Source organism: Anas acuta, chromosome 1 (assembly GCF_963932015.1).
Source record: "Anas acuta chromosome 1, bAnaAcu1.1, whole genome shotgun sequence".
Lineage (NCBI taxonomy): Eukaryota > Metazoa > Chordata > Aves > Anseriformes > Anatidae > Anas > Anas acuta.
Genome location: NC_088979.1, coordinates 26,560,660 through 26,579,295, shown reverse-complemented (window position 1 = coordinate 26,579,295; position 18,636 = coordinate 26,560,660). Strand labels below are relative to the sequence as shown.

Here is an 18,636-nt window from a genome sequence, read left to right as displayed (position 1 = left end):
GGGATGGCACACCATTAAGCATCTCTCAAAACTCAACTGCATATGACCCTAACAGCCTGATCTGACTCCAAAGTTGGCACAGTTTTTAGTAGGGGTTGGACCAAATGACTTCCAGAGACCCCTTCCAACATATACTGGAAGATTGTAAATATGTTTTACAGGGCCCATCAGCATCCACATGTAATGAATGTGGAACTATTCAGCAGTTTGAAAAAGATCCCTCCACATGGCAAAATGGGATCACTAAAAAGGGAAAAGATCAAGAACCATAAAGTAACATCAGATTTAATGGTCAGTACAGGAGTGTCTCAAAGCCAAAACTACGGTGCATGGCTGGCTACAAAATCTGCACTTATGGAAGGCTCATTATGGCTATGACAGAACAGAGTCTTATTTACTCTTTCCCTGAATGGTAGATTATTATCTGTCTATTATTACAGCATAAGTATGAAATATGCATAAATTCACTATTCCAGATCTGACAGTGCTTTGCACACTAATTACAGAGGTCTACAAGGTGAGGGACAACTGAGTTACACAGTGAGTTTTGCGGATAGAGCTTGGTCAATGAAAGACCTCAGCATCTCACATTACTTCTCAAAAGTGCAGCCTTCTAGGTCCAGCCAAGAATTTTTGCCTCCTTGCCACTCACGACCTCTCCCATACCCAAAACAGCTACAGAGAAGAGGGCATCCGAGGAAAAAGGAAAGCAAAAGACAGCACTCTTTCATCTGTGACTTTCATTCCCAGGTTATTTTGTTACTTCTAGTAACTTCTCTTTCCTTGCCTTCAGCAGATGTATTACCCTGTGTGAGTTTGATGCTTTCTGACTTTCATGCAGCATTTCCAGACTGTCAAGTGCTTGACCCTGCATTCATAAGACATTTCAACGAGTTTGCTTCACAAAATACAAACCTTTATAGAAAGCATTGAGAAAGTAGAGAAGAGAGAATACCACAGAAATGCCATACAAATGCTCAGGTATTACTTGCTTAAAAGAGTCAAAATAGAAAATTATTAAAGATGTATTTCTCAAAAAGACTCTTAAACTCAACACAAATTAGAAGATCTTGTGCCGGTACTGTCAGGGAACCTGTGGAATCTTAACACTGTCTGGGGATCCTTATCAGCTCTAAAACCAGTTTTCCTTAAGGTTGCAGGCTTCTCACTCAGCTTGGGCACCCTATCTCTCAATCACTCACTGCCCCCCAAAAAATGTGCTATGCAGTGGAGTGCTTTCAGGGAACACCCATTCAGTAATTCCACGTTCTCCACGGTAAGAGAAAACCTATCAAAAAACTGATAATATGTTTATTTGTTCACTTTCTTTCTCTTCTGGCTCTCACTTACTCTGACAATGATGCTCTTAATACTGTTTGTCATTCACCTTCACCTTCTATTTAAGGAGCTGCATTGGTTTCCAAAGCTTAGACATGTTTGGTCCCTCATTACCTCCTGCCCCCACCCATCTTTTTTTTTTTTTTTTTTTTTTTTTTTATACTAACACAGAAAAACTCAGGGCATACCAGCCATTCAAAAGTTTATCAGGCCTGTTGCAAGGTTCGGTATATCTGAAAAGAACATCACTTAAAGCCAGGACTGTAACCTGGGATACACACCAGTACAGGCTCTGTAAAATTAAATACTGGCAAATACATCAAGGGTTCATCTCTGCCCTTACCACCTACGCAGCCCAGCCTGTCTGAGCCACTTTAAGTCTGAGTCTGCATGCAGTTAGGCAGTCTGCACACTCCACAGCTGCAGGAGGCTCCAAAAAACTCATTTTGTTTTTAATTAACAAGTTATTAACTCATTACAAAGTAACATGGAAAATTCTTCAGAGAATAGTTAATGCTCCCCTTTCAATTAAAGTTACTTCATAGCCTTGTGTTAAGGCTTTATTTCAGTACATATGGCACGTATGGTTTTCATCCTATTTATACCACCCAGTATTTTAGTTCTTTGTAAAAAGTAAGTACCACTGACATAATTTTAAAACATTTACATTACCTTTTACTTTGCCACAAACACTTTGTGGTTAAGGTCTGTGTAATTAAAGCAACAAATACACTCATATTATCACTCCATGTCTGGAAATGATTTTACTTCTACAGTTAAGTGCACTCAGGCTTTATAGCAACCGATACCCTAGTCATGGCATGACCATTAGTTAATAATAGCTTGGCCACTCCCATAGCATTTTCTAAATAAAACTCTCAAAGAAGGCACTTGGCCTCTAAAGATCTGGAGCCAACACTGTTTTCCAAATTTATATCACTGAATAAGTCTCCTCAATATAAGTAGACTTATTCCAGGTTATTTGGACTGTAAGCTCTTCACAGCAAAGATGCTCCTCTATCCATTGCTTACCCAGTAAACCCAATTTCCTGTTTAAAAATATCACAGACACAATAAATAAGCAGAACTAAAAAATAATTGACACTATAAATAAACTTTCTGTCAGAAAGATTCTCCCATCAATTATTACAGAGTTTAACAAGAAAAATCATGTTTCCAGTGAACTAAAGAACATGTGGAGTATTGTAATACCTTGGCTGAATTGGCTGATGCTATGGTTGCCTTTCCCAAGGTGAATCAGGAATCCATGGCGCGGACCCTCTGTGATCCTGATCTTGAGAGTAGCATGTAAACTGTCCCTGTCTTCCACTTTGAGCACCTTGTTGGTAATCAGAAACCCTACGTGGCCCGTGGCCAGAGTTCGGAGAGTTTGAGCACCTTTGTTAATTACGATTTGAGGTACACTGTTGTCCACAGCCATTACCCGAATCTTCATGGTCTGAGGTTTCCTGGTTTCAAATACAGTGTTGGGGAAGACATAGAAATCAGTGTGAGTGCCATCTGTAACAGTGAAAGAGAAGCTGTCCTCAACTGATTCTGTGCCATCATGTCTGTAGCTGATTAGATTTTCATTTAGATCTTGTTTAGTAAAGGTGGTGACTGGTTTGGAATTATTGAACATGATCTGACCATGAACCGGTATTTGAGTGATGATAAATTTTAGCAGCGCATCAGGTGTATCTCTGTCTTCTACAGTCAGTTCAAATGGTGTTATCAGTTTGTATTCATTTTCATTCACCACCAGGTTATGGATCGTGACAACAGGTTTCTTATTATCCACATCAGTGATAGAAATTCTGAAAGTACGAAATACAGGGTTGTACCCATCAGTGACTTCAAACTCAAAGCTGTCCATTTTCACCTCATCTTCTGAAGTGTGAATGTAATAGATTTTATTGCCTGCTAATAGGAGCTGAGTAAAAGTGGAGATGGGCACCCCAGGCTGATCTGTGCATTCAAGATGACCACGAACAGGTGCTCTGGTAATAGTGAAAACTAAGTTCTCATCAGGACTATTCAAGTCACTGGTGCTAAGCAAATCGGTTGTAAGGGTTACCTTTCCTCCTTCCTTCAGAGAAACTCCTTTGCTAATTACATCTGGGAAGACAATGTCAATACTACCTATTGTCACATAAAAGTAGCGATCAATGAGAGGATTTATTCCATCTGTCACATCAAATTTGATAAGATCACGAACACCTTCTCGGCCAAAGTGCATATATCGGATTAAGTTTCTATCCACTTCATCTTGGGTGAAGTTCATCCCCAGGGTGATATTTTCAACTCCACCTGAAGGTTTTAGTCTCTGTAAGAGGCCTTGTCCTGGCCCATACCTTATAATATATGTCAAGGTTCTGTCTTCAGAGTCTAGGTCAGTAGCCTTCAATATTCTGTTATGGATAGTTCTAGTTTCCCCTATTTCAATCTCCAAGCCATCATTGATGGCCATTCTAGGTGTCTCATCATCTACAGGAACAACCATGATGAATACTGTTTTCACTACAGTATGTTTACCATCTGTGAGTTTCACCTCAAAACTGTCCTCCTTTGTCTCAGAGTCATCGTGTTCGTAGAGTATGTTGGAGCTCTCTGTTATCTGATCCAAGGTGAAGCTCTCAACTAGGACAGTTCCATTGGCCAGTTGGTTCACAATGTGGCCATGCCTGGGAAGCCTGGTGATCGTGAACGTTAACTCATCAGCAGGGACGTCCCCATCAACTGCATTGAGGATAGGGGTATCAATAACCAGGCTCATACCCTCCATCACAACAAACTCTCGCATGAAGATTTCAGGCTCTTCATCATTAATTGGCATAATGACAATGGGGAAGATGTGCCTTTGGGAAAAGCTAATGCCATCAGAACAGCGGAAAGCAAATCTATCTTCAACAGGCTCTACACCCTTATGTATACTTTGGACATAGAAAATATGCCCTTGACGGAGGTCTTTTAAGGTAAAAGCACTTATAGCTATACCTGCTCTGGATTTTTCAGATCCTGGGGCTGGAGAGATGTTCTCTACATACCCAGATGTGGGCTGAGCAACAATGGTGCAGAGTATATCATCAGTAGGAGTATCTACATCTTCAGCCCTTAGGTGAGCAGAAGTAATGACGCGTTTGTCACCTTCCACTACTCTGAACTGCTCCCCCACAAAAATCTCTGGGGCTTGATTGTCAACAGGGAGAATGGTCACTAAGACTGAAACTCCTTGAACAACATTGCCCCTGATGCTCCACTCCTCAGACAGGTCAGACAATGTAAGGTTGAAGGTATCTTCTTTGGGCAGAAGGCCTATTTCACCTCCAGTATGAGCATACATCACAGCACCATCTAGCAAATCCCTTTGGGAAAATCTCTCTGCAGGCACCCCTTGGACAAGGATGTTCCCATGTTGAGGAGGATCCTCTACAATGAAGGTCAACATTAAGTCATCTGTATCCTCATCAGTGCCCTGAATCACATTAGCAGTGATTTCAGCAGCACCATTCTCCAGCACATCCAGGTAGGAACCAACAGTGCCTGGGGGCAACCGTAGGGTAGGAACCTCATCATCAACTGGGTGCACATTCATTTTTAACATGATGGGCACAACATGAACCCCATCACTCACATCGAGCCTACACATATCACTGTTGGTCTCAGCTCCGCTGTGTACATACACCACCCTCCCTTGCCTGATATCCTCCAAGCCAAAGGCACCTCCCAGGATCAAACTGTACCCAGAAAGCTGCAGCTGGCCGTACTGAGGGGCCTGGGTCAGGATAAATCGGAGATGAGCTAACTCAGTGTCTGTATCACTGGCATCCAGCTCAGTTGGGCTAAGGACATGGCTGCCTCCCTCAGGCAAAGTAAAGCCAGTGTTAGTGATTTCAGGAGGCTGGTTATCCACAGGCTGCAGGTAGATGGTGAAAGTTCCTTCGGCTGCATTGCCAGCTGCATCTTCCACCTGATACTGAAACTGAATCAAATGGGGAGCCACTCCCAATTCTTCCTGTGGGGGTCGGTAGGAGATCTTGTGATGATTGATCTGGGCTTGGGTGAAGTGGGTAACCTCCACAGAGTGATCCTCAGTTAGCACAAGGGATCCAAGACGGGCTCCATGCTCATCTGGAGGGTGGTTAGTGTCGGTGTCAGTGGGGGGCTGGGTTACTGTGTAGCGGAGCTCACGGTCTCCTGAATCCTGGTCTGTGTAACACAAGTGCTTCCTCCGCAAGGGGGTCACCTGCTGTTCTGCAACTATTAAGTGCAGGCTGCTGCCGCTGTGCAGCTCCGGGGCTAATCTGTCCACAGGATGCACCCGGATCACAAATGTCTGTGGCCCAGAGCGGTTGGGTGGGTCATTGTCATCTTGGACCCTAAAGACAAACTGGTCCAACACAACCCCAGGGCCAGGTCTATGAGGCCCAAAGTGGTGGTAGTAGAGACGCCCTTCCACAATGTCCTGCTGCAGCCACTCTCTCACTGGCTTTTCATAGATTACGGAGCTCCCCGCTACACCCGACACCCTCCTCCAAGAAAAGCCCTCATCTTCTTCCTCCTCTTCCCAGCCAGGAGGTGGCTGTGCTTGACGGAGGAGGAGCTGGCCAGCAGTGGGGCCAGCCTCCACTGTGAAGAGCAGGATGGCATCCTGAGAGTCAATGTCAGTAGCACTAAGAGCGCGGGTGGTAATGGGCACTGTTTCACCCTCAGCTATCGCCAACCCTGTGTTAGCATTGAGTAGGGGTGGCTGGTCATCAATGGGCACCAGGGTAATGGGGAAAAGGAACTCAACACGGTGGCGGGAGCCACCATCTTCCAGCCGCAGCACCAGGTTGTCACTGAGTGGAGACTCACTGCCATCATGCTGGTAAATGACCCGGCCCGCTGCCAGCTCAGCCACTGTGAAGTGTTTGCGAGGAGCAGCAGATGCCGGGGTGTCCTCCAGCAGAGTGAGGTGGCCATGCCTCAGCCCTGCCACGACACTCACCCGCACCTGCTCAAGGTCATCCTCATCACTGATCACCAGGTTGGGGCTGGGACCAGGGCCCGAGAGAGGCCGTGACTGCCCCTCATAGAGCACAAGGCCAGTGTTGCGGGTCACCACTGGCGCTAGGGTGTTCATGGGTTTCACCACAATCACAAAGGCGAAGGGCTCTGAGGCAGCACCCTCGGGGTCCAACACCTCCAGCTCGAGCTCAAAGAGACGCTCCCGATCCGAGTCCTCCACGGGTGGCTGGTAGGCGATGCGCAGCTCCCTCACGTCGCGCTGGCTGAAGGAGGAGACAGGCAAGCTCCGGTCATCTGTGCTGACCATGTGCCCTTGGCCGGGACCAAAGGGCGAGGTGATGTTGAAGAGCAACAGGTCCGGGGGTGACTCGGCATCCTCAGCTGCCAGCATGTCAGGCGTGAGGGCGGTGAGGACAAACTGGTCCACCTCCATCATGAGCATAGCCAAGAAGCTGGGTTTGGGAGCCACATTCTCCGTCCCCGCCCGGATCCGCACCAGCACTTGGAAGTACTCGCGCTTCAGCGGCGCCCCACCACCCGTTGCCTCCCACAGCTCGGCCACCAGCGGCACCAGGTCGCGGTTGGGCGAGCTGCCGGCTGCCGTGTGCCGGTAGCGCAGCCCCAGGCGCAGGAACTCTTCACAGTCCCACATCGAGGCGGGCAGCGGGCCACCATCCACCGCCTCCCCGCTGGCCACCAAGGCCGAGGGGTAGTTGAGGATCTCTCCGTAGCGGGGCAGCCCGGTCAGCGACGGCAACAAGCCCACCCTGCAGCGCTGCTGCCCCGGCTCGAAGGTGAACTCCAAGCTGCGGGCGTCCAGCGGGTTGCTGGTGCCTCGGAGGCGCTCGACGACCAGGGGCAGGTTGCGGGTGACGATCTCCAGCTGGGTGAAGAGCACCTCCACCTCCAGCACCAGGGGCAGCACCAGGGCGCTGCTGGGCGAGTCGTAGCGCAGCTGCAGGCGGACCCGGTCCCTGGCGGGGCTGCGGCCGCCCAGGTGGGAGTACCGCACCTCGCGGGGACCGAAGTCGCAGGGGAAGCGCCGGGGGCTCAGCCGGCCGGGGCGCTGCCACAGCGGGTCCTCGTCCAGCACGGCCAGGTGGCAGCGGTCGCCCGGCTGCACCCGCAGCACCAGGTCGCGGGCGGGATCCAGCCAGGCGGAGCGCCCCAGGGGCACCCGCAGACCGCGGTTGGCCACCACCACCACGCCGGGGGACGGCTCCGACACCCAGGGCGAGGGGACCGCGGCGCTGCCTGGCGGTGGCTCCGCAGCCCCGAGCCAGGCGCAGCCGGCCAGCAGCAGCAGCAGCAAGCCGGACAGAGCCCGCATGGTCCCTGCCGGCGGAGGGAAGCGGCGGCACCCCCCGGCAGCAGCCTCCGCGATGCGCCCCGCTCGGCTCCGCACCGCGCTCTGAGCCCGGCGCGCCCCGCTCCGCGGGGGACCCCCGCCAGCGGCCCCGGCCCCCGCCCCCTGCCCTGGGACAGCCAATAGACACCCGCGGGGGGCGAGGCGAGCTGGCACGATTGGGCAAAAATGGGTGCCAATCTCGCAAGCCGCGGCGGGGACAGCCCCCCCCTCCCCAAAAAACCCTTGAGTAGGCGGCGGGGTTTCCCTCCCCCTCCCCTCAGGTGAGCGCCGCCCCAGAGCCAAGAGAAGGGGGGACGGGATCCGAAGAAGGTGCCCGAGGAAATTCGGGGCGACCCCGGCCTTTCTTCGGCTCAGCTACACCCCGGCTCAATGTCCCCGGGGCGCAGCGCCTCGGTTCGCCCCCGCTGTCACTCCTCCGAGGCGACTGGTCGCTGCAAAGGGGGGAATAAAAGTATTTCTGCCCTCTTGTGTCGGCAGTTAAAAGCGTGTTAAAAAGGGGCTGAGCTGGAAGAAGTTTCTGCCTTCTCAAATTCCTGACGGCAGGCTATGAGTTTTTATTATTCATCTTCTCTCACTGAAAACCTGAATTTAGAAACTCGGATGTAGGCAGGGTCAGTCACATCTACATCTAAATGTCGATTCCAGCAGGTAATTCAGCTTGGTTTGGGGCAAGGAGATAGCAGTGGAAATCTGTCCTGCAACACTGGAATTACGGCAATTTGTGAGATATTTCTGTATTTTGACATACATACAGAAAGCTAATTTGTTCAACAAGCCTATACTGAAGCATGGACTGCTTGGGATGCTGCTGCAGAAAATAGTAATTTGTTAGCCAGTAACTTTAAGCAACAGTAACTCCATTCCTTATTCTTAGGATGAACCTGAATTTCAGCAGGTTAATGTCTCCTTTCCAAGCCTCAAATTAATATAATTCAATAGAAAAAAAAAAAAAACGGGTCTCAGGATCAAAGATATTTCATAATTTCACAGCCATGCTCTGTACTTGTCATAGATGACAGTGCTCGGGATGGAGAGATTGGAATTGCCCTGATGTAATGATCAAGTCTGGGTGGTCTGTTTTAAAACAAACAAGCACACACATACACAAACAAAACAGCACAGTGACTTGAGAGGACTGGTGTGATTTAAAGGAGTGTCTGTTTTCAACAACAAGAATATGTTAACTTTTTAAAGGAGTGTGTACTATCTTTATTTCATGACAAATTTAGACTATCACAGAATCACAGAATTGTAGGGGTTAGAAGGGACCACAAGAGATCATTTTCTCCAACCCCCCTTCCAAAGCAGGTTAAAATGTTAACACTAAGTTATCTATGATAACATTATGTTATCCAGAACCAATATCCAGTAGGAATCTTATTTATTGATTTCAAGGGAGAAAGACTTTCTTTCTTTTCAAAATAAGCTTGCTTTTGCAGACTTTGAAACTCTATGTGTATGTGTATATATGTACATGTGTGTGTATGTATTGAATTAGAAAGTGAAAAGGGCAAGAAATTAGTGTCCTGCTTTTTTATTTGTCCTATCAGAAGAAAAAAGCATGTGATGAGAAGTGCACTTTGCAGGTTTTCAACTGAACTATTCTGCTTTGCTCTACTTTGCTGTGCTCTACTTTACTGTACACTACCAGAATTTTGGTGGATACAGGTTCAAGTTCTTTGATCTCTATTAACTCCATCATCAATAAGTAAATCTGTGAGTACCAAAAGCAGAAGTCGTCTTTATTTTTAGTGGTAACTGTCTTGTCAAACAAATCAATGAGCTCTTGCTCCACAGTCCAACTAAAAAGTGCTAAATACGTTTTTATTGTTATTATTATTATTATTATTATTAATGCTATTATTCAAATCACAACATGAAATGAAAAGTGCTCTGAATCAGGGAGTTGATAAGAATTTTGAAGGGATTGTCCTTGGCTTGCTAACTGGTTGTCTTGTGCCAACACTTGTGTTCAAACCATACTTGAAAGAAATTAATCTTGGCTAAATTCTGATCTAATTATGCAGCTGTAAATCCAAAGTGGTTTCCTACCAGTTGTCACTGAAGTCAGTGTAACAAATCAGAATTAGGTCCAATAACAAGACCATCAATCTTTTAAAATATATTTCTGGTGAATATAGTGACTGGTATTTGGCCTGGGAAAAAAAAGAGTCAGCATACCCTTTCAGAATGCTTGCAGCTCTACTGCACAACTATGCTGTATTTCTGAGTGTACACAGAAACAGAAAGCTTTAAGACAAAGAAGACCTGTTCTTTTAACAGAATATTAATCATAAAGTGTGCTTACAGAAATCTGATCATGGACATTTCTTTTTAAATAAATTACCTGCAGAATTTCAGCAAGATAAATCAGTGAGTCCTCTATTATACAAGATATATGCTTTCTATAAAACAAATGCAAATCAATTCCTATTTTAAATGCAACCCTTTCTAAAGGCAACTGGCTTCTGGTTTTGATGCTGAATCATAAATTTATACTTCTTATTGAAACTGACAACTCCTGTGTTCCCATGTAAGAGAAACAGTGTTCACTGTCTACATAAAATTTATCGTTATCAAAGCCTGCCCTCTGTTGATATGATACAATCTTAACATCTTAACTGTGGCCAAGTCTGATTTTCATTATTGAAGTACTTTCATGAGGGTTTGGTTCTTAGTTATAGAATTAATTCTAGAGATGCTCTTAAAATAAATAATTCAAAAAATTGTTGGTGACAATTCTGGGAAAGGGGAATAAAAGGGACTAAATTTAACATCCAAATGTCTTTTTTTTTTTTTTTTTTTTTTTTTTTTTAGCAGTTTCCAAGTAGATAGCATCAGTGTTTCATAACCTACAAGTACAAAAAGATTTATTATCTCTCAAACACTGTATATAAACTATGTAGCCAAGGAAACTGGGAGAGTGAGGGAAGAGGATAGAAACAGCAAATGAGATTTATAGGAGCATTTAGGCACATAGTTATGGTTATAAGTAATTTTAGCATTACAATTAAACTCTGAAAGGCCACTCCTTGTACTCCTGTCTTGTTCCTCTTCTCTGAGAAGCTGCATGCACTCATGCTTACTTGCTTCATATGTAAAAGCTAGGTATAAAGGAGCTTACAGTACCTACTGTGGCACAGAAAAAAAATTAATCATCCACAGCTTGGCAGGTGATTTGGTGTACAAAGACTTGAGACCAATCAATGCTATAGTCTGCTATAACAAAGTGAATAGTCTGCTATAACAAAGTGAAAAATTGAAAATGTTGTATCACCTAGATGAGGGAACACCTCAGTTCCTTATGTATAGCTGTACTTAACCACAGCCTTTTGGTTGCTTCCATACTTCTTCTTCTTTTCTTATTTCAATAATAAATTATGATGTATGTGGCTGCTTAGTATATCATTGGGTATAGTCCTCTGCCTGGATATGTGTAAGAGTATTGCTAAGCCCTGATGTTCACTCATCCTTTTTCTGCCAGGTATCTGAGTCAGATTGTTGACTCAAGAGTCTTCTCTCCTCCTTCTGACATTTCTTCTTTACTATCACTTTTTGTAAATACGGCATTGTCTTGAACCTGTTGTCCATTTCTTTCACTACTTCTGCTGCAATCCAAGTAGGTGTTCCTGAAAGGTCTAACACCACTAAATCTTGCATCCAGAGCTTTATTTCTCTCTGCCACAAGTAATTTTTTTCCCCAATAGTGTGAAGAAACTTCACTGTCTTCTATCTGGATTAGCTTTCATTCCTTACCTAGTGAAACTCTTTTCCAGTCAGTTCTCAGAATTGTATTCTGTTGATGCTGGGATGAATATAATGCTGGTTGTTACATCTTCATGTATATACCAGCCTACAATTACTTAAAACCACATCCAAAATCACCCTCCATGTTTCTGAAGCTGTTTTTAGGCTTTTGTACCTGATGATGTTTCTCCCACTATGGCCCCAGTAATTGTTTTCACCTGCCTCGCACTGGCTTTTTGCCCACACTTGATGTCCCCAGCACTATTTTTACTTCAACCTTGGCTCTTTGAAAACCTACTTTTAAAGTCAACCTCCTTCAAGCTCTTTCCCACTTCAGATCTCCTCAGAAGCAATAAGTTTTCCTTTACATTATTTCTCCTCTGCCTTTTGATCACTCTTACTCTTTTTGTTTCAAAGCCAAAATACAACTTCTTGATCTCCTATTAACAATAAGAAAAGACTTGGTAATTTGCTAAAGTAAATAAGTAGTTCCGTTGAGCTTCCTTACCTACAGTTTACGTCTTGTGTATGGACTCTTTGAAGTTTTTTTTACTGTGGTTATGGAACTTATTATAACATTACTTTTAAATGTGCACTTATATGCATATTCTTTGATGTATAATGAATACAACAGTAAAGATACAGTAGGCAACAAAACTTAATAAATAAATAAATAAATAAATATTTAGAGACCTAGACTTTTTGAGTCCTGTGTCAGATTTCCTCTGGACGAAATCTATGAGTAGTTGGAAATGTTCTTGGTAGGAACTGCCTAAATGCTGTCACCAATGACAAACTCATCTCAGCATGTAATCTGGACTGGGTAGTAGTAGTATCGGCATGCATATGTATTGTGCTATATTTGTGCCAGTTATAGACATTACTGAAATCAGTGAGTCAACAAGGCATTACGTGTAAGACACATATTACTTACAGGTAAATACACAATACCTGGTGGAACAGTAGGGAAACAGTCCATTTAATGGATACAAGATCATATCCAGGCTAAGTAATTTAACACTTTCTGTCTCACAAATGTCCAACAAATACATATTTTCTCGTTAGGATACATGCAGCATTGTGATTTAAATGTCACACTAATCATAAAGAAGTGTTAATGAAAAAAAAAATACTGCTGTGGCAGAAATCCTCTGTTGTCTTATCACTTGTCTTAAATTCATAATGAACAAACACTTATAAAATTTTGTTTTATTAGATGTTTGGTTGTCAAAAAATATTGAAACATGTTTATTGCTGAAAAAGGATTGTTTGCAGCTAAAACTTAACTTTTTTTCACTTCTACCTATCAGATGCTATGAAAAATAAGCTTTAGATAGGTCAGAAATTAACAATTTGGGGTCAACCTCAACACGTTCAAACACTGACTCTGTCAAGCATTAGCTTTCACACAGTTTAAATCACAATCTTCACTCTTAAACTGGTATAGAGACTTCTTTTCTTCTAAGGGATATTTGGTGGTGGTTTTCTTCTATTTTTAAATCTGTAAATATATGCCCATTGTTATAAAATTACTTGATCGGTGCTGGAATTAAGTTTATTCTCAACTGAACAGAAAGTGTGAGGGAATTAAATGCTGATTTTCATGGAAGGGCTAATTATAAGTCCACCTTAGATGGACTGCAAACTGAAGAAGTAAGAATTCAAATTAATTTAATTCTAGAACAGATCTTAAAGGTGGCAGAGGTGAAACTTTAGAGTAGTCCACTGACTACAATTTAGCATCTTTGACTGGTAGTGGGGAGTTTTGGCTGTTTTTATTTAGGTGTTACCTCCTTAAATAAGCAGAGGAAGACTTGTATATAATAGTAACATATTCGAACAGTTTTAATAGAAAATTACTGGAAAAAAATAGAAAAGCCTGTGATGACATAACCCTGTCTTATCTCTTGGCCTGTCATAGAAACAGCAAATTGAGAATACTTGCCCAAACTTAACTTTCTTATGATAGAAATCAATTAGAGAGAAAAGTTGGCCCGTTCCCCTAGAATGAAGCCATGCATCCTGAAATTTCATTCAGAGGGTGGTCTTCTTCCAGCGTGAGTTACAGTTGTTAATGACTTTCTGAATGTGTTTCATGTTTAGATGAATGATCAGTGTTGGGGAGAGATTGTATTGCGCTAAGTATGTACGTTGTCTTAAAGTAGCTCATTCAAACAACCCATCCATTTTTTCTAGAGGACAGATCTCAGTAACTGAGAGGCTATAACAGCATGAGCATGTTCTTCTCAAAACAACTGCAGCAATATCTAGATGTATAGTACTATCTTTCTGTTCTGTTTTGGATGGCAGCTGGTCAGGCCATCCAAAGAAGGAAGTAGTTTGTCAGTGGGTGAGTAAGTTGAATTGTTGATAATAACGCAGTAATTCTGCAGATGACAGAGAGTTACGTTTAGTTAAAATATTTAGAATTATTTGAATTTATCTGAGACAAGATGTTGATTTTCTATCAACTAAATTTTTTTTGCACACACCCATACTATAAACATAACACACTATGCATTTTATATAGTATACAGTCATGTTCCATGACAAAGATTGTTAAACTAGGTCCAGAACTTCAGACAAACAAGCTGTCAGGTATCCCCAAATTGACTGCTTTTAATGATTCACACACTGTGGCATGTGTCAAAAAATGAAACAAATTCTTCTGAAGGATGATCCTGCTGTCTCTATGTTGACCTCAGATAACTATTAAAATTGCATATCAAAGTCTGAAGAAACTGTTGCTTTAAGTGCTTATGATACGCTTCACTGTAATTTTCTCTCTCTTGCTTTATATGAGAAATTTTACCTAATCTCTGTAGCTTCACTTGTCATAACAAAACCATCCCACACAGGCAGTTTCATTGTATTGTAATTCAAACAGCATGGCTGCCAAATACACACACATTTTTTCTGTGAGTATAAACTACTGGCCTTTATGTTAGACAGCCACAGGCTGGAAAGGGAATGAGAGCTGAGTCTTAAGACTGAAAAGAGGACAAGAACCCCTCTAATTCCATAGCCAGGTAGTGCTGTCAACCACTTACTATGTTTCCTTTCTCCACAGTGACTTTCCTAAATGAGCCATCATTAACTTTACTCATATTACCAGAGTTTTAAATCTCTGATAACCTGGATAAGCATTATCACACCTAATTCAGTAAGTCTAGGAGTTAAGCACTGAGTCCAATCCACATGGACTTGGTCCTGGCCAACCTGCTGTAGGTGGCCCTGCTTGAGCAGGGAGGGTGGACCAGAGGGCTTCCAGAGGATCCTGCCAGCCTCAGCCGCTCAGTGATTCTGTGACTAAGCACAAAACGGGTGAATACAGATGGGTCTTAACTTTTTGAATCTGATACTGAGACTTCCACTCAAAGTTCATACTGTTTTCAAGGAGTTCTGCCAAGATAAGAACACAGGCAGCTTAAAATATTGCAGATGAAGATTTTATTAATGTGCAAGTCATATGGATGTAGGTATCTGTTTCTCTTGTCTACCTATTACAATTATTCATTTGTAATGTTTCAAGTTGAACTCCAGGCACGTTTGTAAATTTGTTTCAAACCAGTTCTCCAGACTTGTAGTCACATTCAAATAAGTCATCAATTAATGTCAACGTACACCACAAAATAGGAGCTATTCTTAAGCAACAACTATAAAACCTCTGGATCAAATTTATTGTACTTTACAAGTTATGCAGAAGGTATTAATCACTGACAAAACCCAACAGTTAACAAGTAATAATTTCAGGTTACAGCTTATTTTAGAAGGAAGATTTGTGAAGGCACAAGCATCTCTGAGAAAAAGGTGCACCATGGAGTTAGGACACGAAAAGTTTGGCAAAGCAGTTTCAGATTTCCCATCACAACATGTATTAGTAGAGGGACAGAATATGACTATCAAAGCTGAAAGACCCTTTGGTCCATCCCCTCTTTTACCTAAGTTTTGGAATAAGGTGAGTTAATGGCATTTCACTAAAAAGACAGTTTTTCAAAAATATATTCAATGAACTTACGTGATACCACTGTTCTGTGTCACAAAATTCAGACCATTTATTTTGTGCCTCTGATTTAGTCCTTGTGCCTCACTTCCTCCACTGACAGTATGTTAAACCTGGGTGTATCAGACCTGGTAGGAGGAGATTTGAATCACTTCTCTCATGATATTAGAAATGAAGAAATTTCAACGTCATGCCATAGAGTGACTCCTCCTATAATCAATGAAAGGAGGTGGGAGTTAGATTCATCTCATTCTTTGAAACATGTTTGAGAAGTGCTCATCTTCTTCCATCCCTCCTATGCGGAAGTTTAAATTCTTGGCTTAGACTCAGTATTTAACTCCTAGACTTAAAAAATAAGGTGCGATAAACGCCACTCCAGGTTGTCAGAGATTTAAAACCTTAAACCTATTGACTCTAGAGCTTCTATTTTTATTTTTTGTCATTATTCTTAAGAGTTCCTTCCACAAGTTCTGCCATTTCATGTATACACATATACCTGAAAAAGCTAAATCTCTTTTTAAGCACCCTCAGGCTTACATGTGTGGCAGCTCTCATCAGTGCTGATACTAAATGGAATCCAAAGCCCAGGTGTTGCAGCATACTCCACAGTTGGTGATGTGACCCTTGAGATTTCTGAGTGGCTTGTTTACCCGCAAGTAAAAATAGTTAATTATCAGTTTCAAAACATTGCCTACCATTGGGATGTCCCTGTATTATGTGATATGGAAAAGCCAAATTAATGACCCAAGTCCATTGAAATTAAATTAAATACGGATGGCCAAAGAGGCTCTATAGAAAGCAAACAGTATTTGGCAGTGAGTGTCTCTTTCTGGATCCACTTAGTGACAGAATTCACAATGCATGCATCTACCTTTCCCATTCTTAAAAGAAGTTGGCTATAAAACTTCATTTCCTTAAAAAACAAAAGAGCTATTGCCGTTAACAGCTCAATTAGCAAACATGCACTTAACAAATGAGGGAGGGGGCAGAGGCCACCAGTACCTGAACCACTATAAAGATTAGTATTGCTACAACACCTAAATTTGTGGTTAAGCAGGTAAATCAAGATCTCCACCAGGTACTACACAACAGGGCCTATAGAGATCTTGCCAATTACCTTATATAGTTAAATAAGTATTTGCAGTCAGATAACCTCCATGTTTGCAGTATTCATGGTATTTCCAATAGTATATTTCAGGGAAGTAAAATTGGCAGCTTTATCTGAAAGAATCTCAGCTCAAAGGAGAGGTATGCATGGTTGATGTACATGCTTGATTCATAGCGCACAGATTTTTGAGCTGCTTTGCTATCAGGGCTTCTACAGTCACTAAATTTCTATAAACAATGTTGGGACCCTTAAAACAGGTGGCTGCTTGAAAGAGCCTGTGATTATCCTGTACCCAGACAAGCACCTTTGTATCTTTGCAGCATTTCCAAACACGGCAGATTTTCCCACTACTGTTTAAACCTTTGGTATTCTGTATGTATTCTTATGCCCTAGTAAACAACATTTTATTTTATTTTGTTTTATTTTATTTTGGTCAGTTCACATTACATTAAATCCCATACTGAAGGTCCAAATGAGCAGCAAAGACATCATATGTATCCACAGGAGAATTCTCCTGCCTTAGTATCTTTCATCTACAAGATCATTTGAATCCAAGCAAAATCTTTACAAAGTAAGTCACTGTTTCTACAAGCAGTATTCCAGGCCACTATTTTATAAGATAAACTTAATCTCTTTAATGTGTTACTTATCATTACATGTTTTAGTTTAGGCTTGCTTTTTTCCCCCTTACTATGTATTGGTAAAAGGCCAGTAAGGATCACAACACAGTGTTGTCCTGAGTGGTCAATCTTAGCTGAGAACATGTTTAAATGTCCCAGAAATTTTACAATGTTTCATCTCATAAAATATTTTGGATTTGTAAAAGTTAAATTTATTCTCTCACTTGAACACCTCATTTTTCTTAAACCTGTAGCTGTCGGAGGTACAGAATTTGCTCATATATCTGTTTTTCCATGAACACATTAGGACTTCTTAGCTTCAGATGTGAAATTTTAAGCTGAGAATAAAACCTGCTTGCTTTGTTCTCCAGTCTGAAGTCAGCGAGTCCAGAATGTTGTCCAGTGTGACTTCATTGTTGCTGCTGTTTTTATATGAAGGTGCCAGGAACAGATAATCAGTGATATATCATAAAGTCTTTTTTATCTGTTTTAAGGAAGAAGTGATAAGGTTAATATGTAGGAGTAGAGCTCCCAGTAAGGAGCCACAAGAGGTGGATTTTATGCTTTTAGCAGTCAAACGGGATTTAAGCTGTTTCTCCCTTTTATCTGAACTGCCATGCTACAGAACAGTTTGGGGACACCTTCTGTCCTTCCCAGTAAAGCTAGACTAGCAAAGGGCCTTCTATGCAAGATTAAAAGCTCAAAAGGAGGAACCCATTATCTTCCAATCTAATGACTGGAGACCCAGCTGCCTTGATCTCAGCCCTGCAAATTAGACAAGTTATGGGAAGGAGAAAGGAAATACTCCTGGGAGCTTTTATTACTGTCCACAAAAATATCAAACCCTTTCAAATGAGTGAACTCCCACAGGGTAGGCCTGAATGGAAACATCTCATTACACCTAGCTTCTAATAACTACAATAAAGATACTTCTGTGCCTGTCACTCCAGGCTCCTGTTTTGATCAATGGAAAGAAAAGAAAGACCTACCCTCGATATCTATTTTATAATAAAATGAATAATGCTCTGGAAACCTCTCTATCTCCATTTACTACAAGAAAAGCCTGGGTGAGTAGGGCAGATGAACCATAGGGATGAAATCAGGTAGAAACGCCTAAAAGATGATTCTTTCCACCCTAACTTTGAGGAGTTTTTTCCACTCCACTTTGAGGAGTTGTGGACTCAGATGAGGGTGAAAAGGTTTTGCAGAGAGACCTAGACAGATTGGAGAGCTGGGCAGTCACCAACCGCATGAACTTTAACAAGAGCAAGTGCCGGGTCCTGCACCTGGGATGGGGCAACCCCTTCATATATGTACAGACTAGGTGACGAGAAGCTGGAGAGCAGCCGCGCAGAGAGGGATCTGGGGGTTGTGGTTGACAGCAAGTTGAATACGAGCCAGCAGTGTGCCCTGGCAGTCAGGAGGGTCAACCGTATCCTGG

General features: G+C 42.7%; 1 protein-coding gene across 1 annotated transcript in view; it reads right to left on the bottom strand.

The window, feature by feature from the left end:
* Positions 1 to 7,769, bottom strand: part of FREM2 (FRAS1 related extracellular matrix 2) — a 126,986-nt gene extending 119,217 nt beyond the window's left edge. The window contains exon 1 of the mRNA XM_068673534.1: positions 2,551 to 7,769. Coding sequence (XP_068529635.1) covers positions 2,551 to 7,678 — 5,128 coding nt within the window. The 5' untranslated portion in view covers positions 7,679 to 7,769. The remainder of the gene's footprint in view (positions 1 to 2,550) is intronic.
* Between the last annotated feature and the right edge of the window lie 10,867 nt (positions 7,770 to 18,636).